This window comes from Petromyzon marinus, chromosome 38, assembly GCF_048934315.1.
Source record: "Petromyzon marinus isolate PM22_M1 ecotype Great Lakes invasive population chromosome 38, UKy_Petmar_22M1.pri1.0, whole genome shotgun sequence".
Taxonomy (NCBI): domain Eukaryota; kingdom Metazoa; phylum Chordata; class Hyperoartia; order Petromyzontiformes; family Petromyzontidae; genus Petromyzon; species Petromyzon marinus.
Window position 1 is genome coordinate 4,214,976 of NC_133704.1, and position 23,457 is coordinate 4,238,432.

General features: G+C 47.7%; 1 protein-coding gene across 1 annotated transcript; it reads left to right on the forward strand.

Annotated features, from left to right (window-relative positions):
• The first annotated feature begins 626 nt into the window (after nucleotides 1-626).
• On the forward strand, nucleotides 627-22,856 carry CUX1 (cut like homeobox 1). Its single transcript, XM_032967491.2, has 24 exons — nucleotides 627-775; nucleotides 3,191-3,514; nucleotides 5,212-5,322; nucleotides 6,034-6,081; nucleotides 10,005-10,083; nucleotides 10,994-11,131; nucleotides 11,877-12,000; nucleotides 12,463-12,539; nucleotides 13,349-13,415; nucleotides 13,894-13,942; nucleotides 14,470-14,565; nucleotides 14,712-14,900; nucleotides 15,781-15,839; nucleotides 16,329-16,380; nucleotides 16,484-16,577; nucleotides 17,094-17,230; nucleotides 17,407-17,479; nucleotides 17,584-17,714; nucleotides 17,843-17,959; nucleotides 18,634-18,717; nucleotides 18,853-18,909; nucleotides 19,638-19,718; nucleotides 20,349-20,413; nucleotides 21,007-22,856. The coding sequence occupies exons 2-24, from the start codon at nucleotides 3,452-3,454 to the stop codon at nucleotides 21,056-21,058; spliced, it is 2,043 nt and encodes a 680-aa protein (XP_032823382.2). The 5' UTR covers nucleotides 627-775; nucleotides 3,191-3,451; the 3' UTR covers nucleotides 21,059-22,856.
• The last annotated feature ends 601 nt before the right edge of the window (nucleotides 22,857-23,457 follow it).

A 23,457-nucleotide genomic window follows, 5' to 3' on the forward strand; every position in this document is an offset into this window, starting at 1 on the left:
AGCCACAACTCTGCCGATGAGGGTCATTTGTTGTGTAAATGAATGTTGCTGGAAAATATGGCCATTAGGCTCACGGGCAAAACGGGTGAAATTCACTCGTTCGTTTGATGATTGGACTATGCTTGGAGTTGTTATGTTGTTGTTGACACTGCTACGTCAGCTGCCGTTGCTTGGATATCCATAACGTGAATTATCATCATCATCAGCCAAGGTCTATCCACTGCTGGATGAAGGCATTGTCAGCCATGGGTTTTGTTCAACCATACTTCACCAAGCCGGTCAGTTTGGGTTGGTTATAGGGTAGGGGCAGCGACGGTGTAAGATTAGTGTTAAACTATCTTATTTGCTATACTGCTATATCTTATTTGACCGTATAATGCGTAATTTGTTAATACACATTACACCTGCACATTACAAGCCGGGGTAATGGCGGGATGACGTCACAAAAAGGATCGCGCGCTGAGCGCGATGACGTCAGGCATGGGGCGGCACGTGATGACGTCACGCAAAGCTGAAGGTAAGGACCAGCGACGACGGGAAGGCGTGATGACGTCACAATGAGGGGGGTCACGAGCAAGGAGCGTAACGACATCCCTTCACAACCAAGCAGCGTGACGACATCCCTTCACAACCACCACCGCTGCTGCTGTGTCCGTCGTCATGTTCTCATCATATCACTCATGTTGACTGTTATGTTAGCCGACTCTCTGTGTTGTATTGCATTATACAGGTAGTCCCCGACTTACGACGGAGATGCGTTACGACGACCACCATCGTAAGTCGAAAATATCGTAAATCGAAAATATCGTAAGTCGAAAATATCGTAAGTCGAAAATGGCCTAGCCTACCCAGGAGGCTTAAATGGTGATAATTTAGCAAAACAGAGCAATTTACAGTACCGTACTGTATAAACTATATACTGTATGTATTTATTTATTACAATACTGTATTGCACAGTACAATTTTAAGTAAAAAACAAGGTAAATTCTTAGCCTACCTTTATTAACTGCAATTTCATGGAAAGTTTTTTCAGGAAACAATCATCTGCTATATATAAAAAAAAAACTTTTAACATGCATTGAACGTATGTATCGTATCGTGGTAACCCTAAAATGAAATCGCTCAAACTATGTATCATACATGCATTGAACGTATCGTAACGTATCATATTCTACTGTACTCACCAAGATTCTGTCCGTCGTCTGCACACTTGAACGATGTTAGGTTGTTGATGGCTACATTAACTTAGTTGCCGCGTTTGCCTGCCGCGTGAAATTAAAAAATATTTTACAATTTTGTCATATCGCCATCGTAAGATCGAAATATCGTAAGTCGGGGACCATCGTAAGTCGGGGACTACCTGTATTTCTAAGTTTACTAGGTTTAAATTTTGATTTAAAGCTTTCGTGACTGCAGTAATTCATATTCTTAGTTTTTTCGGTAAAGTCACGTTGAAGAGAAACAACAAAATAACAAAAAATATATATAAAACAATAAAAAATTCTCACGACGTTTCGACCATAACTCAAACGGTCATCATCAGGTGTGTTGGTTTGCATAAATTTATTTTTTAAACGGCACATTTATTTACTATAAATCCGCAACGCTATCACTCAAACCATGAAGAAGAACCCTCTTGAGGAGCCTTTCAAAACCATCACTTTACCCTACATTGCTGGGATCACAAAAAAGATCTCCAAAATCTTGAATAAACACAAGATCCAGGTCCGTTTCAACACATTACATAAAATCCGTGATCTGGTTCCGTCTGTAAAAGATGTGATTCCGGACATACAATACCCTGGTGTCTACAAACTAAGTTGCCTCTGTGGTAGTAGTTACATTGGAGAAACCAAACGCCATGTCTCGGACCGCATTCGTGAACATAAAGCAGACCTTAAACACGGTAGGACCAACACCTCGGCCGTAGCAGATCATTGTTCTAATTCAGTAGGCTCACATGCCATTGACTTTTCCAAGACGGAGGTTCTTTGTAAGCCATCTGGCTTCCATGAGAGATTCGTTCATGAGGCTATCCACATATACAAGCACAGAGACAATTTCAACCGAGAAGATGGATTCTATCTTAGCAATCATTGGAAATATTTGATAAATCATTTCAGTTCTTGATTGATTGTTCACGCTTACAGTGGCTTTCAGACAGCATACATTATAAAAAATTTCGTCTCCCCCCTCCTCTTTTAAAAAAAAATAGATGGACTAGTCCTGGGCAAACTGCCAATCGCTGCGCGTGACGCTAACGTTTTTTTATATAAATAAATGTGCCGTTTTAAAAATAAATTTATGCAAACCAACACACCTGATGATGACCGTTTGAGTTATGGTCGAAACGTCGTGAGAATTTTTTATTGTTTAATATATATTTTGTTATTTTGTTGTTTCTCTTCAACGTGACTTTACCGAAAAAACTAAGAATATGAATTTACTAGGTTTGTTTTATCTTTCATTTGTACCTGATGATTGCTTGTGTTGGAATCGAAACGTCGTATGCTATTATTCAATTTATTTTTTCTTTCTACGTGACTACCGAAAGAACCAAAGATTATAACTCATTCCCCATTCATTTAATCCATTCAGCATTTTTTTACTGTTGTCAATTTGGCTTCCTCTCGCCGATTTTATTCACCTCATCTCTACCATTACATTCAAATGTACCGTTGTTGTAAAGCGTCTTGGGGGTCCGTCCATAAATGACGTCACGCACCTGGGGAAGGGGGAGGGGTCAGACATTTGTGACGATGTGTGACGATGGGGGGGGGGGGGGTGAGAAATGTGACGTCACATCAAAATGCGCAATTTCAAATAAATATAGATAACACGTTCTACTTAATTAAATATACGTTTTAATGAATGTTTTCTCCTACAACATCAGAGTGCAGTGCCACATTAAATACGCACTACAATGACAATAGTTTAAGCGATTTTAAGCATGTTTTATTTTCAAAATGGAAATATGGTTTTGAGGGGGTGGGGGGCAGAGCATTGTGACGTCATATTTGAGGGGGGTCTGACTTTTTGTGACGCCGTGTGACGAGAGGGGGGGGTCAAAATCGTCTGAAAATTGCGTGACGTCATTTACGGACGGCCCCCTTTGGGTGATTTGTAGCTCTGTCGTGTTTTTGTACTGATTGTTGATGTAACGTTCTTACCCGCCCCGACATCTGTGAAGAAAAGAGCTTCATAGCTCATCGGATTCCTCCTGCAGCATAGATAAATTGAGTCTGAAAATAAAATACCGTGCGCGATTACGTCGCGCGAGATCACCGCGCGATGACGTCGCGCCAGTCCACCGCGCGATGACGTCGCACGAGACCTCCGCGTGATGACGTCACGACAGACAACCGCGCGATGACGTCGCGCGAGTCCACCGCGTGAGGGGGCACATGACGTCACGGTGTTTTGGTTCCGGGCCGCGGTCCACGTCGGCGACATGGCGGCCCCGCTCGCCTCGGCCCTCCGCTGTTGGCGGAGCTTCGATCTCCAGCAGCTGCAGGTGCGAGACAATGAGTCAGCAGCTAGCCGCCACCCCCGAACGAGTAAATACTTCGTGGGAAGCCGTCGGTGGGTTGGTCAGTGGAGAGATACTGACCGGTCCCCCGTCATGGGAATGTGGAATGCGCAGCATCGGTTCGGGGGTTGCCATGACGATATCGCAGGTTCCGTCCTCGCCGCCAGCTGTGTCGCCAGCCCTTTTAGTCAACCCGGTGTCTGTCCCTCAACCCACGTCCGAAGTTCACGCTTTCCCATAACCTTGCCCCATAACACTTAGCTGTTCTACCAGCCTTACAGAATCTTGATTTATCCCAATATTAACACAACCCCTAACTCCACCCTTAACTTTAACCGTGTACAAAACTCCAACCATGACTCAACCTGTACCTCCAAACTGAACTCGATACCCAAGTCCAACTATAACCCTATCCGTACCTCTAAACCTTAACCCCAAACTCGAACCTTTACAGTACGTTTATCCCTCAGTTATTTCAACATTACCATAAATGTAAATGTACTCAACCTTTATTCTCCACCGGTTATATCTCTTATTACAACCTTACACCACAAAATACCCCGAGTTTGAATTTTCACCCGAACATTAATCCGACCTATAACTCCAATATCAGCCATACCCAAAACTCGATCTCCTAACTTTAACCATATCTTCAATTTTGACCTTAACCCCAAAACCCTATCCCAACTCCCAAGCAAGCCCAATTCCCACCATTATACCTGCCCTGTCCACTTAAGAAATACACCACCTCCATCGTGGTGGCGCGGTTGGCACAGACAAAAGTGAGAAAATATAGATGTACAATATTTAACATCAATGTATTTTGAGGCCATGGTCAGTGAGTGAGCAAGACGCTGGTGCCTCCAGAGGTGGAAAACATGTTGGTGCCAATGATTTCTTCATATGGTCAACAGCTGCATTGTGTCAATTAGCTTTTTTAAATTAGGTAAAACCTCCCTATATTTACCAACTAATGTACCGACTTGTTAAATGTGAGGTCTCAGCCCATTGACTAATGGGTGTTTATTCTCCTACAAAGATTAACCGTAGCTATTCGGTTGTCTTTACTTAGCCCAAACCTCCCTTGTAGGTGAGACTTCTGGTCTTAATTGTCTCATACATGCTCTTTAAGTAAAAGAATTGAATTCATGAATAAATGAAATAACAGAACCATCTGCAATATATACGAGCATCACGTGAGCTGACCAGGGTAAAGTAGTACAGGAATAAATTTATGTTTCCCTATCCGTGTTGGGAGCTGGGTGTTGCCTTCTCAATCAGCGTAGTTGTTCTCCAGGCACTCTGGAGTTATCCCACGTTTCAAACAACATGGGCTTGGTCAAACATCCCAGTGTTGTAGCAGGACCATGGGTGTGTGGCCATCATGCATAAAACTATCTAGGCTGCTGCAAAGCTGCATTATCAGCAGAGTAGAGTGCAGCAGAGTATATTTACTGCACTATGCTCCAAACGTCTGGGCTCCCCACCTTCACCAACTCCGTGTGGTGAAGTATGGTCAAATAAACCCCATAACCCTCATGGGGTGGGGGAGGCCCTCATCCAGTAGTGGACTGGCAAACAAGCTGCATATTCACATCATTATTGTTTTATTCTCCGTGCTTTTGGTTGTAACAACTGAGTGATGATGAACCTCTTTAATGCTGGACGATGACCGCATGCAGCGCGAGTTGGACCAGACGGCGGCAGAGCTCGCGATCCGCCAAGATGACAGTGAGCAGTCGCGCCGCCGACTCATCGACCAGAGCCGCGATTTCAAGAAGAACACCCCCGAGGTGCGAGCAGGGACCCAACAGGGCTTCTCTCTCCTTTGAAACCAGGAGGTCTCTTTTGATTCAACGGGGTCTCTGTCTGAGCCGCGTGGTTTTCTCCCCCTGTGAGGGGGTCTCTTCCTGACACTGATAACACAAGAACAGGAGTCTCTTCCTGAGCCATCGAGTCTCCCTGAATAATGCAGGTCTGTCCATTTGAGCCATTGACTCTCTCTCTCTCTCTTACCCCTTTTCTACTGGCACATCTGAGCCACGCCAGTGCAGGCCACTCAAGACACAGGTGATTTTACATTGGTCATTTGACTTGTAGCTGGAACCAAATCTTGACATGTGGCTTCACAAGAAATATAAGTCTGGTTCGGGGCCAAGCAGGGCCAGGGGAGGGGGTAATGACGCTTTTGTTGCGTGTGATGTCAGCGGCACAGCTCAGCCTCTGCATTGGAAAAACGGCTCTACCAGGCTGGCTCAGCACGTCCCTGGCTCAGTTGTACGGTGGAAAAGATGTATGTCTGAGCACATACCGAAGTATCTTGTCAGTAATCTTTGGTTACTGACTGTTGGGTTTTTTAAAGTAAAAAGTGTTAATGACTCCATTTATTTTAATGCGCCCAAACAGAAAATGTAATTAAATGTTGAGACTCCCCCTCGTATTCGGTCGGTCAAGCGAATATGAGTGAGTGAGTAACCCTTCCTCGTGCCTCTGTTGTTTTGCAGGAGCTGAGGAAGCAGGTTGCTCCGCTGCTGAAAAGTTTTCAGGGCGAGGTACGTGTTGCCTACGGAGCGAGAACCTCACACACTGAACTGCTGCTGATAAGTCAGCAGCAGTTCAAATATCAATGCTTTCCAGTAAGTCACGTCACGGTCAACTCTGGTGGCCGGGCACACCTATTCATGTATTGATGCATTATTGTGGAAAAGCCTGGACCAATACAACAGGCGTTTTTCTGCTTTATATTTTTAATATACAAACCTTTTGTCAGTCCACTGCTGAATGAAAGCCTCCTCATGCCATGTTGCTGGTCAGTGTGGGTTGTTGTGAAGTGGGGAGGCCAGGAATGGTTCAGATGTCTCCACTAATTTTAGCCATTGTTGGGAATAAAACTCACTTGGTTTATAGAGCACTGTGCCACCGATTCAATCCTTTATACTTTATATGAGTTGCCTTAAAAAAAAGTTTTGCTTTTGTTTTCACATTGTTTTATCTGTATCTTGTCCTACAAAATATTTTCTTTGGGATTTCTTACAGCAAGCAGTGCAGTACCTTGTGTTGCCCTGACTAAAAAGTGTTTGTTGCATATCAGTAAAACCAAAACATTGAATTCAGAGAGCTGAAATAAGTCCAATTAAGCAAGAACAGGAAAAAATAATACATGGATTTGAGAACATCGACAGGTTAAAGACGTAAATTACCGTTAAGTTAAGTGGTCTTGGGCACAACACGTAAAGCGATGGTGGCCAGTTCCCGAAAATAACTACCGAGTGGCAGCCAAAGGAGGGACAGCCGCACGAGATGACTCCCACCGTGGAGATGGAGCTGTCAGAATGTCAACTTTAGCATGGCACTTGAAAAACTATGGGCGGCTGAAACGTGGATTCAAACCCAGGAACCTGGTACCGTCTCAGTGTCTCTGACGCGGTATTAGCTGCCTAAGCAATGCGTTCACCTGTCTTATAGATGTCACACAGCATATTTGCAGCTGTCTCGATTATATCAAAGACAATTTTGAAGTATTGTTCTTTAATTGGAATAAAAATAACGCAATCAGTGTCAGTGTTTTGACACAGTAGATGATGGTACTCAGTATAGCCCAAGTAAGGACAGCTGGCTTACTCAGCGAAAACAGAATCTTTTATTTTTATCCCGAGTCACGTATATATACACACACTCACGTAGTCACTCATAAACTTTGAAGGGGTCTAGATGAAATCGATACTAGATGTCACTGACCCCTGACAACTGTGGTTATATAAATCACGAGTAGTAAATAAAGTATATTTTGCTTAGCATTGCGCGTTATTAGCCCTAATAAGGATCCGGAGACATTTTCCATTGTTGGACATCAGGGTGGCCAAGTACCATGGATGAGGGTTAGACACCTGTGTCCAAGGGGCACGTGTTTGGCCCAGGTGACCCCAGCTGCTGCTTTTAAATCATTACACACTGTCAATACATCCTCGTACCGTTTTGCTGCTTTAGTTGTTTACAAATCATGTACTCTGCAACTGAAAGCAAAATATATAAAAGAACATGGTGTACTCGCAGCTATAGCAGCGATATGAAAATTCTCTGGCTTTAATCTGGAGTGTACCGAAATAAACTAATGGCTTGAAAATGTATCACATTTACAATACAGTTTGGACTTAAATAGCAAAAAACAGTGGGACATGTGCATCTTGGGGAAGCCAGTGGTATATAAAATATCATCAACCATGGTCGATCTGCTGCTGGACGAAGGCCGTCCATCCACCTCCTGCACACAAGGTGATGTGAGCGCTTTATCTCCGCGGTGGACGCTATCTTTGGCGTGCTCCCTCCTTTGGCTGCCACTGTCATGAGTGTCGATCGGGGGCCGTCGTCCCTTCTAGCGACGTGTTCTGCCCAAGCCCACTTACTTATCTCAACAGCGAGTATGATGTGCTGTATAAAAAAAATAATTCGGCGTTACGTATAGCAATTGCAAAACCCTTCATGGTGAAGTGCGTCACTTTAATTGCCCTCAAAATATGAATAAACGGCCGCACCTGAGATGAAAAGATACCCGAATAAAAAATACTTGGCATGTTATTTTTCCACTTGCGCGTACAAACCTTGACACTCACACATTACACTGACAAAAAAATAACCCTGCCTTGGCAAATTGGGAGCCCCGGGCAAGTGAGAGTGAGTAGACTGCTTTGGCACATCTGAGGAGAGTGCACATTCTATGGGGGCTTAGCGCCTGTGCCCGTCTGTCACAGCAACATGGACACTGGTGGCCATAGCGGTCACTGGAGTGTATGACGGTGGGGTGGCCTCGATAAAAGCACAAACGGTAAGAACCACGTCAGGATTTCATCACTCAAAACGATTAGAGGACAATCTGTGTCTGCCTTGATGGTCCTGAGCTAGTGGTGTAAATTCCACATTATTATGGTGAGCGTCAATCTTTTTTGAGAACAACTATCATGTGGGCATGATGAGTGTGAAATGACTCTTACAGTCACCGTGGGCACTTCGAACGCTCTACCTTCAATGCTTCGCTAAGGTGAACACATTTGGCCGTCCCCAAATCCTAAAATTACAAACTAGTGGGAATTCAAACCAACTGGACACTTAAGATAAAGTAGAGCTAAATTTACAGCAACACGTTCAGAATTCCTTGGATGGCCTTGATCATTGCCATGTGCGTGGCCTTAATAATTTAGCCATCACCGCATTACTGAGCAGCCAATAAATTCTCGGGTATGTCCGAGCAAGCGAATGCCTGCAGAACTTGGCATTAGCTGGTGTTGGCAGCGCAGCACAAGTTTGGTCGCGGCTGCTTACCGGGGTTGCCTGTCACCCTTTGCGTTGCGCCAGCGTACGGGTCGCTTGGATTTTTGCTCCATGGGGGACGCAAAGTGGTATTAGCACCATGGGCACTGGAATGGCAGTTTTCACATCGCCGGGTGCCGGTGACGGGGGAATTTCATGCACACGCTAAGCCGCACAGCAACTGTGGAAGTTTTCATGCGCTTACAGTAAGTGAAAGCATTGAACGGGCTTTGCAGGTGTGAAGTTGTTCATCACGGCAGTGTGAATTGTACTCTCCCTTGGCCTCTCGTTGTTCCTTTATTTCTTGTGACTAACTGGCAAAGCGTGTCAATGGTGACAACCAAATTGACCAGTTGGGTGAAGTATGGTCAAACAACCCACATGACTGAAATGGCATGGGGAGGCCATCCAGCAGTGGATTGATAAGGGCTGTGAAGTATATGGAATTATATTGCTCACACGCCATCATCTGCTTACCTCTACCGTTCACAGGTTGGGTGGCTTGTACTGTTCTCTTGGAGTGTTTTATATGCCTATGGCCTACAATTTACCAGATTGAGTCAAGATGTCAGAAGCTAAGCAGAATTGTATCCAAGGACAATGCTTGGATGGACATAGGTGGCTGTTGCCCTTTGCTTCTATGCTATGACATCTATGCTGCCCGCCCTTACTAACCCACACTTATAGTGTAGCGGATATGTTCGAATAACCCCCACAACCTCAACAGCTTGGGGATGCCTTAATTCAGATCAGGATTGCCAAACGGGCTGCAAATTTACGTGTGGTTCATGCTGGTTCAGAATGGTGATTTTCACCATTGAGCATTGAGATGGTCATCTTCTGTTTACAGCCCTGATCCTGTGGTATAAATGATGGGGGGGGGGGGGGGTGAGTGTCATATGGACAACTACTGTTGACATTTCCCACAAATTAGTACTCATTTTTATCCACCCCGGAAGGATGATGTGTTGAGCCGATCTGCAGCTAACTGCTGAGCTACCTAGCTAGATTGAGAATAACGTTCATGTAAAACTCCCAAGTTGCGTATTTCGGTCACAGTTGGCCATCTTTTCCTTAAGGCGCTACCCGAGCAGTGAGCTCTGTGCGCGTGTGGGAGTTCCAGTCGGTGCGTGAACGTCGTATGTGTGCGTGTGTGTGTGTGTGAACTCAGATCGATGCACTCAGCAAGAGGAGCAAGGAGGCCGAGACGGCCTTTTTGAATGTCTACAAGCGGTTTATCGATGTGCCCGGTAAGATGACAGCAAGATTGACGCTTGCTTGATTAACTCTCCGTTGTCATTTACTTGGAGTAATTATAGTAATCGACATCAAGATGTCTTCATGGCCAAAGCAGTTGATGCCACAACACCACACCGGCAATTTCTACTGTCTGCCAGATTCTGTAGATGCTGCACCGTAGAGACACGATGTCCCAAGATTTTCCCTATCTTGGGATAGTGTCCTTAACAAGAAATCCCTCGCTTGAGGGATCCCGCTACATTGCAATGTTGAGACAATTCTGTTAATGGTTCTTTGGCTTTGTGTGGGAGGAAATTGGAGAATCTGTAGAAAACCCATCACACTGAAAGCTTCACTCACACACAGTCAAGAATACATTTCTGCACTTTCATCTCCCGTCTACCTTAAACTAACCCGATGTATGATCATTTGAAGACTTTAATCTAAAAGATGTTCAAGTAATCAGTTTACAGTATTTTTTAAATGCCAGATATATGATTACGTTACTTCTCAAAACATTGCATATAATATGAATCAAATATGCCCGTGTAACACTGCTGACATAACTTTGGTTCACAATCTGAAAGTTTTGTTAAAGGCCTAATGCACAGGGATTGTATAACCAGTTTGTTGAGTCTTGTTAAGTTTCGGAATGAACCGAACAAATCACTTCACCAACTCCCAATTGCCATGCATCACATGATCTGTGCACTGGGCTGCCACCTCTGTGGCTCTTTAACATGTGAAAGTTACTGTTCACGTTGTGAGAGCTATTTAAATTAGTCAGGAAACATGATGCCACTGTCTAATGTATCGGGTTTCCAATTAAATTTGCTCCTAAGTTGCCAGAGCTAAGAAAAGAAATATACTTGTCTCTGTTCCATACCCTGCCTGCTATCCTAATTACCCCCTTCATTCCAGACCCTGTGGGGGTCCTGGAGGTGGCGATGCAGCTGCAGCAGAAGGTGCAGCGGCTGAACGATGTTGAGATGGAAAACCAAAAGCTGCGTGAGACTTTGGAGGAGTACAACAAGGAGTTTGCACACGTCAAGAACCAGGGTGAGCCTGCGTGTAGAGCCGTGCCACATAGCTTACCGTCCTGTCTTCTCCAAGAAGGCGCACCAGTGGTGGAGAACCATATCCTTCATCATTATCATCAGCCATTGTCTAGCCACTGCTGGATGGAGGCCTCCCCACAGCGTCACCATTCTTCCTGCACGAGAACTCATCTCATCACTCCATCTCCATGATGATTGTCCTCTTGGACACCATTCCTCCCTTTGGCTGCACACTCCGGTGGCCAACTTGAAATTTCCAAATACCTTTAGTGGGCCACACATAAACATCCACATTGGCATTATTCGATAATAATGCGAAAAAGTAACGTGCTTGTCGACTGAGTATAGACAGGCCCTTGCATGGACAGATTGGGTTCGAGGCAAGGGCTGGTTCTCGTACTTGGTTATCTGGTTGGTTATGGTTAGATGCCGGGCTGGTAGTCATATTTGGTTGGCTAGAGGTTTTCATTTTAGCATTAGTGGCTGGTTGGCTAATGCATTAGCCAATTGGTTGGCTTGTGTGCAGCATCGCCAAACTTTTCTGCCTTCCTTCCCCATTCCATAGTGCGAACCTTTGCAGTGATTGACCGCTTATTCATTGTCAGTGTTTCCCACCTCTGTGAGACACGCGCAATGGTTGGGCGTCCCCCCACCCCGTATGCGTGTGTGTACACTGGGCGCGTGGCGCTTAAACCTCGCCGTCCTCTTTTCCCCCATCCTCTCCCCCACTCTCCTCGCGCCCCTAGAGGTGACGATTAAGGCGCTAAAGGATCGGATCCGTGAGTACGAGCAGACGGCCGGGGCTCGTGTCGAGACCCTCGCCCTGGAGCGCGAGCAGAAGATACGCGGAGAGTACGACGAGAGGGAGAGGTGCGTGCCGAACCAGGGAGCAACCGGGGATGCAGGTTTAACTCGGTCTGACAATTTTGCACGACCTGCGTGAGCGTTGCCTGTCACAAAATCACCCGGAAACGCATACGATCACATGAGATCTCGCAGGTTTGTGACTAGGTATCGCTGAGACGGGTAACCTGCTGTGCACAGACAGGTTGTCGTAGGGTCCGCGTGGCTAGGTGGTCGTCAGCAACGGACGGTGCAGCAGTATATCCACTGCTACCACGTCCATGCTGCCCGCCTTCACCAACCTGCGCTGACCAGCGTGGTGAAGTATTGTCAAACAATCCGCACCGTGTTGGGAGGCCCTCATCCAGCAGTGGATTGAAAAAGGGGCTGTAGATGTACAAGCACCAGCATTAGTGTGGTGCGCAGACAGGTCGTCTAGCGCGGGGCAGGAGCAGCGATTGACTCTCGTGTTGTCTCCTGTGGTCTCAGGTTGCTCCAGGAGGACCAGCAGACGCTGCGTAAGAAACTGGGGGAGGCCGAGGTGCGCGTGAGCATCCTGCAGAGCGGTGGGTCACACCAATAACGGTCGTCATCATGGTTCATCTTAATTTTTGGCCTTAATGTTCTGTAAAGCTTTACAAGGAATAATCATCGTAACCTCGTGATAGCCGTTGTGCTACATGAATGGAGCAAAAAACCAAATGTCCTTGCTATTTATCTCAAGCGTTTCTTTCTCAGAAGGGTCCTGTTATATTGGGATGTTTTGCGTAATGCTTTTTGAAACGATCGTTTTGCTTCATGCAGGAGGGAACCGGGGTACCTACACTCACACGAGTCAGGAACACGTTTGCTGTACTGCCATCTCCTGGCGTTCTGTTGCCCAGCAAGGCTAAGAGTGCTTGGCATTATACCCATAGAAAACCCACATTCAAGGGCGCTAAAGTTCAAGTCTTCGCGCATATAGATTCAAGAATATAGTGCTGTACTGCCATCTTATGGCCACCTCGCAGTACCATGCCTACAACAGATTGTATTCCCAGATAGTCTACTAAACCACCAGACTCGATAAGGTGATGTGGTCGTAAGGCCTCCCTTGTTCCCCACGCCCCTCCTCATGCTGGGGGCATTGTTGACCCGGCTTAAACCCCTGTGCTGTCCCCAGTATGTCCCTGGCAGTTTGCGTTGTATGACGACGCCTCCGTGTCATCAAACGCAGTGTTTCACAACTCCAGTCATCGCGATCTCCCCCACAGTCCACATTATTGCGATTACACATTTTTTTTTTTACATTCATATGCAGGTTAAGTCAATGCACTGCATGCACCTCATGATCACAGGGGTCTGCACCGTGTTCCTAACAATGTGAATCTTGCAGCAATGGAATCGACGCAGGCGGAACTCTTCGACCTGAAAGCCAAATATGACGAAGAAATTGCCGCTAAGTAAGAATCGTTTCTGTCAAAAAACGCTTCATTGACATTGTTGAGAAGATGATTATGTTGGTGCTGTTTTTTCTGCACCGTCCCACTTTTGCCGATTTCATTTTTGTACAGATTAGCAACCCCCCCAAGAGGCTACCTAATCGTCATGGGCAGTGAACACTGCTGAGTCCGACACGTAAACAAATAAACGTAAAAATAAACAAATAATTTACAGATCTTTGTCAAACCACTGACACAAAGTGCTGTCAGTCTATTGACTCAATCCCAAGTTGGTTGTGAGAGTTGTTTAACCATTCTTCATCTGCTCATCAGTGCGGGTTGTTAAAGGTAATGGGCATCGCTCCCCACTGATGATAGCCATTGCCGGGAATCGTAGCGCGGCACACTAACGACAGCACCACCACTCCACTCAAATGAATCCATCTTCATGAACATTCTAAAACCCATGTTTAATCTCCCAACTTCTCGTTGTGTACAGGGCAGACGAGGCAGATATCATTATGATGGATTTGGAGAGAGCCAATCAGGTGAGGGATTTAATAAGACATTATACTAGACTTGTTTGGATTGTATTTACTTTGTACGGCTGTGACAGCATGCGTGCTGCGGTGCCCACTTGCACAATTATCGGAGTGGGTGCATTATGGTATGCTTGTTGGCAGTTTGGCCCACGCAGCTTAGGCTGCCATATGCTGTCTTAGGTAGGCATAGGGTTGCTTAGATTATCTTGCCAACGTTGGCTGGTGTAGGCCAAAGACTGAAGACAAGCTTATGTGGGTATTGGCTTGCGTAGGTTGGCTTACGCTATTTTAGGCTGTTTCATGGTGTAATTGGCTGCACTAGGCTGGTTTAGGCTGTTAGAGGTTATGTTATGTTGGTTTAGGCTAATATAGGCAAGCTTAGGTTGGCTTAGGCTGATGTAGGCTAGCTTAAGCTGGCATTGGCTGATATAGTCCAGCTTAGGCTATGCTTCGGCTGTTAGAAGCCAGGCTGGTTGGCCCAGGCTGGTTAGCTCGGGGTTGCTAAACTTGTTCCTCTCACTCACTGCGCACAGAGGGCAGAGGCGGCTCAGAGGCAGGTGGAGAGCCTGAAGGAGCAGCTGTCAGCAGGCAGCGGCGTCCGCCCACAGGCGGATGTGGGCGGTTCGACGGTAAGCGTCTCACATATTCCTCGCCCTGGGGTTGCGCCGGAATAATATTTGTTCGCGGTGTAACAAGTAATTGGCAAGTAAACATTCAGGACTGATATTCGGAAACGAAATATTCTCCGGGGAAACCCGATATTCGCGCTGTGCAGGTGCCGCTGGGGGATTCGCAGGCCCGCTTGGCATTCGACCATGAGCTGGCAGCCAAGGAGCGGGAGGTTGCGCAGCTGGTGGACGACGTGCAGCGCCTGCAGGCGGCACTCGGGCAGCAGCGAGAGAGCGGCGCCAGCCACGTGGCGCGTCTAGAGCAGCAGCTGGCAGCACGTGACCACACGGCCAAGGTGGGTACATGCACAAGCAAGCGCGCAGATAAAGATCCACACCATGTGGCCTTTAACAGGCTGTTGGGGTCAGTGCTGTTAGCGAGCACTTTGGAAGGTTGGCCCGGCACATGAGGGGATGGTGTGGCCAAATTATATCTGTCCCCATTTCTCCCCAGTGACCGGACTAGGTTCTTGTTTACTAAGTTTACTTCTGGAACTGAACACAGCGCACTGGGCTATGAACCCAGGTCACCGGGTTTGTAGTGCAGTGCACTACAATTATAACACTTCACGCACACTCTCAATACGCATCGGTAGAGCCTTACCACCCACAGGTGAGATCTCTTCAAGTATACCTCGCTTGTGACCAGTCTGGTGAGGGATGGATAAATTACCCCCACAACCCACAAAGTGTGGGCAGACCCTCATCCAATAGTGGACTGACAAAGGGCCGTACATGTACATTGCTCCAGAAGGCCTATCAGTTGATAATTTAATATGTTATTTCCTTTCCATGAGCTGCATATAACGAGTATGGTGAAACATACATTCTTGACTGAACAATGTAACTACGCATTGACATGCGTCAATTTACCACGGTGAGAATGTGTGGGATAAAAATACAATATACAGTACAATGTGTACAACATAAAATACAACACAGCGTGTAAATACAACCGCACCCCCAGACGCTATGAAGTCACTTGTAAAGCTACGCGCGGCAGGCGTGTGGGTGGCGGGCGTGTGGGTGGCGGGCGTGTGGGTGGCGGGCGAGTGGGTGGCAGGTGTGCGGGTGGTGGGCGAGTGGGTGGCGGGCGTATGGGTGGGCAAGGCGCCCTTGTCTGGCTGCTCGACGACAAGGCACCGGCGATCGATGCTCCATGTGGTTGTTCTGCAGAAACTGGAGGAGCAGCTCAAGGCCCAGGCTGACTACAGCGTGATCAAGTCTGAGCTCAAGTGAGGCCCCGCTCGGTCCTCTAGTGTTGCACGACAAAAGTGACCACACAACTTCTATATAGGCGTCCAGATCGTATATTTAAAACGATCATGAAGGATATCAGCGTCACATTGTATGATCACTTATGTTGCCCAACACTCGTGCTTGTGTGTATGAGTGTGGGGAGCGGTAATGATGAAACTGCAGTCCATGGACAAATCTCACGCATACAGGGGGTGACGCACATTGGTTCACACACCCAGTTGCTGTATCGGTTTCCTTTCAGCCTGGTCAACTTTTAAGAGTTTCACAAATCTGCATGGTCCGTCAACAGTTGGTCCCCAAAGTCCTGAGTCACAGCCTGTCAGCAAATAACTTCACTTGTACCCACGAGGCTTTTAAAAATACCTTTACACATGTCGAACCTGATCACCTTTGTATGAGAGCGATATAACTGTTATCATGTTCTTTTTAATGTCATTATCCATTGTGTTCGGTTTTTTTTTAAGCATCCTCAAGTCGATGGAATTTTCTTCTTCGCTGGATAAATCTGAAGCCCAGGTGAGATCCTAAGCTCTGCTCCCCGTGACCATTCTCAACCTGCGGAAGCTCCGCTCAGTGAGGCTGCGGCCGCGACAGACTGGTGCACGATCGTTTCCCGCAGGAATCCAAACCTCTGGAGGTGTTGCTGCTGGAGAAGAACCGCGCCCTTCAGTCGGAAAACACCACTCTGCGCATCGGGAACACCGAGCTCAACGGTGAGCATGGTGGATGCCTGCAGCAGCGACAGCAGAGCAGAGGGGTGGAGTGGTGGTGTAGTAGTTAGCGCACTGCGCTAAGAACCCGGCGACCTGAATAACTCCTTGGTCACAGTAACATCAGTGGTAGGTGATACGTTAATCGATCCACCATGTGCCTCGCTAATAACGAGCTGAACAGTGGGGATGGTGGCGATTCTCTTGGGAGATGTAGGAGGATGTTTGCCTCCTCGCAGTGAACAGCGGTGGAGTAGAGCGGTGGAGTAGAGTGGTGGCGTGGTAGTTAGCACATTGCGCTATGAACCCGGCGACCTGAGTTTGATTCCTGACCACCGGCTACCAAGTCCGTAAACAGATGCCCCAAATCACCAACACAAATTGCGCTGGAACCTGTTTGATTCAGCATCCCGACTTCATGACGGGCCAGGGCCTTTGGGGTCAAGTGGGATCGAATAGGAGCCTCTTGTGCCCCCTCGTGGCCTGCTAGGTGGTCACGGAGATTCTTGTCTTTGTCAGTGCGCTTCTCGGAGCTACAGGAGGAACACAGCGAGGCGGTTAAAGTGGGGGCGGAACAGAAGCAGCTGATTATCCAACTGGAGCACGACCTTTCAACCCTGCACAGCATGGGGTCCATCACCCGGCCTGATGCTGAGGTGACTTTCAACAGACGAGCTAGTCACGTCGCTCACAACGATTCGAACGGCGCAGATGTTTGCTATCACCTCTCTCTGGTCAGCTGTGGTCACCCAGATACACGTGCATTGCGTCCGTGGCTGGCGACGCCTCCACGCACTGTTCTTGTCCTCCGTGTGTGCATCGTTTCTTGCAGGGTACCGAGTACACCAGTACACCCATGGAGAACGTGCCGGATCCGGTCCGCGAAGCCAGCTCTAGGTTTTTTGGTGAGAAGTGACAGCACGCGTTGTCATCCGGTGCAGCGCATTGAGTAAGCATAGCCCGCGGCTGACCCTTGCTGACCTTGCTGGGCTCTGTGTTACTCCGGCAGCGCCGGCCACAAGGGGGGAGGCGCCGTCGTCGCCGTCCGTGGAGCTGCCCCCGGGGCAGGTGGACTCACTGCTCTCAATCATCTCCAGTCAGCGCGAGCGCTTCCGCCTGAGGAACCAGGAGCTCGAGTCGGTACGATTGCCTCTGCTACCGATGGCCGTAGCTATGAGAGCGACCACCCCAGCACCTGCCGCGCACAGGCAATCGCCGGCACCCACATGTGCGTGCCCGTGCATCTGCGTGTGCGCATGCTTGTGCAGGAGGCGCGGATGCACCAGCAGACGGTACAGGCGCTGCACGCAGAGCTGGATAATCTCCGCGCTGACAACGTGAAGCTCTACGAGAAGATCAAGTTCCTCCAGAGCTACCCCGGGCGTGTGAGTACAGCCGCCCCGCCCCCCCCCCCCCCATCTCATTCCTCTTCCCAGCCACTGTAGCACAAATGAGTGCATCCCTGTGAAATAGTGCTGCAGCCAGTAAGTTTCTTCTTGGGCATAATTTCAGCCAGATCTGTCTTGTTTGTTGACTCGGAAAAAATATTTCTTCACCCATCACACCACATCCAGTGTATATATATATCTTGCTATGACCGACTACTAGTCACCTGCCATCTCCAATCGACCATCGACCCAGAAAATATTCGGTGACAAATTACGCTCTGGGTACCTCTAGCCCCTACGCAAACCATACTTATCCCTTTTTTCCCCATACACAGTTATGTCACGGCCACGAACCCTACCCAATACCACACCCTGTAAATCCCAAAACGATTAAGGTTGGCAAACCTGAGGTCAATTACAAATGTGATTTTGCAATTCCTAATGAATGTGCAATCACAGTGCATTTGTTAATTAAATTTCAGGTTGCACTGCTATTGGTTTGTCATTACGATTGATCCCGTGTCTGACGGATGTTGCCGGAAGTGTTTGTAATTACAGTCGCCAACAAAGGGGCTAGCCGGACATGGCGAGCACGACGTGATTTTGTAACGATCGCAAAGCGTGTGGCGTAGCGCTGCTGTGTGACGTGGGGTCGTGTCGCGCTGTTGCAGGGCGCGCGGGAGGACGACACGGAGCAGCGCTACTCGACGCAGTACGAGGAGCGGCTCGACCCCTTCGCCTCCTTTGGCCATAGGGTGCGTCCGCAGGATTCTCTCTTTCTGCCTTGAGTGTGTCAAAAAAATAATCCATGTGGAATTTTGTTTGGGGTATCCCCACTGTAGAGATGAATTTGAGGTAAGTGCCTCATCGCTACCCTCTCTCGTCCACAGGAGCGCCAGAGGAAGTACATGAGCCTAAGCCCCTGGGACAAAGCAACACTCAGCATGGTAAGCGTCAGCAGGCCGGCAGGGTGGAGCTTCGGAACAGTTTCACGTGGGGTCCGGGGTGTCATGTGGTCATTGGGGGCGTGCTGTGCGTCACCTTGGAATACCGTGTGTATAATCAGAGTGTGCTATGCTGCATGTATTGGTGATATGCTGCGTATTATCATGGGACCTTTTTTGCCAGTGCTGGTAGTGCTGGCAAAAAAGGTCCAATGACGTAGCTGCTCACCCCAAGCTATAAATGCTCTCCCACGTGGCATTGTCTTTGTGCTGTTCGCCTGTTGGCATTCTCTGGCCTGACACTGCTAGTGAGACTAGGCCATAAAGAAGATTGTCTCTGGTGTAGGCCAATCAGTTGCAAAGACAATGCATCATACATTATCAGAGCATGTTTTGTTTGCATGTTCACCACAAGTGATCTATTTAGGGTTTGAACATCTTAACACAACTGAAGGAGTAAAGCCTATTCTTGTTATGCTGTGTATTATTAGGATGTGCTGTGTGTCATGGGTTGTGCCTTCTCGTCTGTGCTATGTGTCATTATGGGGGGCGGTGTGCTGTGTAATAATTAGTGGTGTGCTGGGTGTTATGGCCATGCTATGTGTGCATGTGCTGTTGGCCACAATAGAGTTGCATCACTGCGTTGTTTACACAGGCTGAGGTCTTGGCGATTGTGCAATGCTTTTAAAGGGGCACCCCACGGTTGTATTTTGTTTCCCTCTCCTCTGCAGGGCCGGTTCATTTTGTCCAACAAGGTTGCACGAACCTTTGCCTTCTTCTACACGGTGCTCTTGCACTGCCTCGTGTTTCTGGTGAGGCTTCGGGAGTCTTCTTGCTTATAGCCGCGTGACTAGCGACTCACATGTCTATGCGCAGATTAGTTTGGCAGGAAATTGCTTCAGTTGATGAGCGGCGGATTGCATTGCGTCAATGCCTCAGCTGAATTTTCAGAGTTTACTGTGCTTTACTATTATGTGGTCAATGGACTGGTCAGTGTTTTTGCACTTGCAAGGTGGACTGTGAGGTTCCGCTCGTGAAATTCGTGGTGAACGGATCTGCCGTGAGACATGCAGTTTCGACTTAATGTGGACCATCAGCTGTCTGATGTGTTTCCGGGTTGTACCATTCGTTGTTTGTATCACGTCTAACATTTCACTCCTAAACTGAAGAATCTCGCAGCACGTGGAGGGAAATGTCAGACCATGATGCCGAACAACACTTAGTACAACCGAAAAACACATCTGCGAGCCATACAGCACAACAGCGAGAGCCCTACAGAGTAGTAATGTGGTCCATTGTTTTTCAAGGTTGATTCACTTAGAGAGTGTACGTCCACATCTGCCAAACAACTGGCACAGGCCGGAAATGCACAACCATCCTCGGTAGTAAAGCTCATCGCGGTTGACCCCCCTCCCCACATCCCCGTCTCCGTGTGCCGTCAGGTGCTGTACAAGACGGCATGGAGCGAGAGCGTTGGCCGGGACTGCGCCGCGTACTGCGCCAAGAAGTGAGCGTCCAGACGACACGAGACACGTGGCGCTGTGAACCTGGGGCATAGCTATCGAGTTTGTAGACACTGCAGCTAGCTGGACTGGGGGCCCATGGGCTGGCCTACGTGGGAGGTGGGCGGGGGGGTGAATTCGACAGCGTCTGGCCCATTTCCTTCTTCTTGCACCCAGGGCCCATGCCAAACACGGTACCACCACCATTGTAAACACCAAAATTGTAAGCTAAACAACAAGTCAAAGGGGACCTTGGAGAAATGCTAGAGATGGATTTAGGGTTGTGGGTAGTGGTGGTAGTTTTAGTGGCTGGTTGGTTAGGAGTAGGATTGCTACTTGTGGCTTGTTGGTCTAGTAGTTTCGAAGTAGGGTTAGTGTTGGTTGGCTCGTGCGCTGTGCCCTCAAACTGCTTGCTTCGCTTTCCCATTCCATTTAGCAGCCTTTGTATAATTATACGGCCACTTTTAATTTCTGGTGTCCACAACGTCTCGTGAAGCATTGAGTCCCCACAGACTTGTGACCATCAACCATGAGAGGCGGCTTCATGCAGGCCTGGAAAAAAACACACTTCACTGTGCTTGTGTTGCGTTTATTGCAGGTACTCCGACCACCTCCACAAGTTCCACGAGAATGATGCTGCAGGAATTTAGTGTGTGCCTGGGAGTTGGAGCCCAGAGGTCCAAAGTCAAGGGAGAGGCACGGCTGTTCAGCATTTTGTCTGGGGCTACAAGGAGCTATGGTTGCTCCTGACTGTGGTTTTTTGGCTCCTGGCCGCCGCACCTGATACGTTTCACCACTCGTCTCACTCTCCCACTCATTAATTACTCCTCACATCACTTGTCTTCTTCTTTCAGAACACATTCCGTGAAATTGTTGAAGAGGACAGCTGTCCTTCAGTCGGGGTAGAGTCTCAGCTCACATCGACTTAAAATCTCCCTTAATCGTACCAACCAAGTGAGAGTTAAGGGTTTCTTGAACTTCAGTCCTCGCACATAAATAAGCGTCTGCTACTACTTTCCATCCAGTGTTTTCCACCATTACACGTCATGACACACAGTTTAAGATCAAGTCATTTCTGCTCTGCCAGAGATCCGAATGGATTCTTCATCTCGTGATTTGACATCGATAGCACATTTGGGATAATTTTGGAGAAATGGACACGAACATTAGATACAAAATATCAAGTCGTTACAATTCGCAAGTTTTGATTCATGAAAATTATCTGGTGTAGCGCCAGTAAGCGAGCATGAACCCACTTGCCAGTTACACACCATTTCCACTGGCACGTCTGAGCCACGCTAACACGAGGACCTCAGCTTGGCTATTTGCCAAGCTGAGCCAGAACCGAATCGTGAAACTCTGGCCTCGCAAAATAGCTGAACATCTGAATCTGGATTATGAGACCTCCTTTTCCAGTAACAAGATATAGTAATAGGTTTTTACCCTTTTATCTGGCACAAAAACTGACACCTTTATACAAGGGATCATGTTTGCGATAACCACAACACAAGTAGTCAAAATGCAAACAAAATAGACAACTCTGATAATATGCACTGTCCTTGAATTTGATTGGTCTACACCCGAGAGACGGCTTTTCTTAGAGTGTACGCCTTTTGGCGTCTTCTGGTCCAACACCATTGGATACTGGGCTCTAAGAAAAGCCGTCTCAGGTGTGGACCAATCAAATTCAAGGACAGTGCATATTATCAGAGTTGTCTATTTTGTTTGCATTTTGACTACTTGTGTTGTGGTTATCGCAAACATGATCCCTTGTATAAAGGTGTCAGTTTTTGTGCCAGATAAAAGGGTAAAAACCTATTACTATATCTGAATCTGGCTCGGGGCAAAGCAGGGCTATGGGCGGGGTGAATAATTGTTGGCATACGTTGTGATTCGACTTGCAAGCGATGTTAGTGGCGCGGCCGGGCCTGGCTCGACTTCTAGGGTGGAAAAACAACCTGCCGCATCCTGAGCTGTGCGAGACTTGCTCAGCATGGCTCCGGGTGCAGCTCAGTTGTACAGTGGATAACGGTTATTTGGCTCCGATCGTAGAAGTGAACCAAATGTCAGACTCCAGGCTGTTAGCGAGTCCCTCCAAGTATTGCTGACTGTGATGCTTCTTTCCTGCTTCTGAGCGCTTCACCAGAAGTGTTGGCCGAGGTGATTGTGTTTGGAGATTTGGGGTCGGTTCCGAGGGTGACTCCCATTGTGCTGTTCCATCATGCATCGTTTAGTGGGCGGTGTAATTTTAGCTGGTTATGTTGACCACCCCTGTTTGCATCATACGATATGGTCTTTGCCATACAAATTGTATATTGCAGATTTGGTGCACTTACATTAAATGTATTAACTCTTGTGGGTCACGTGTGTGCATGGTGGCAGGGCTGCCCAGAGGTTCCTGGAGACCAGGGTAGAATGCCATGGTGTGAAATAAAAAAAATAAACCAGTCCTGTTTTGTGGACCTCTTCTGTGCGCGGCCTAGGGAACATTACCCCCTCTTGCCCCCTCTTGAGTGGCACTGGTGATTGGTGGTGAGCTTGCAGTCACTCGCACCACGTGATGGGATGAGGATTTGTGCTTTGCCGTGGTCACACCCACACTGGCTGGTCGCCTGGCCACAAAAGACGGTGTCTCGTAAAGCGTCTCAATGCAACCACATCTCAAGAAGCTCTCGACAATAGGACGTGCTTTAGTATATTAAATAATTACTAATGTGAATCAACACTACGTTGTGAGACTTTTGCATAAGCTTTTTTTTATTTTGACACTCGGTCAATTTGGACATGCATATACACACACAGCCCCAACATGTTTAGAATTGGCGGTTAGGAGACTATCCTTTTTCGGTCAGTCCTATGCCCACGTGGGCCGTACTATAAGATGCTGTATATATTTTAGATTAGCTCTACATCATATGGTACGTTGGTCACTTGGGACACAGCAATCATCAGGCACGTGGAGTGAGCGCGTAACAACCCCAACATCAGAATCGTGACGAATTACCCGTTTCAACAACCAATGTCCATGTTTCACCTGGAGCTAGGCCGG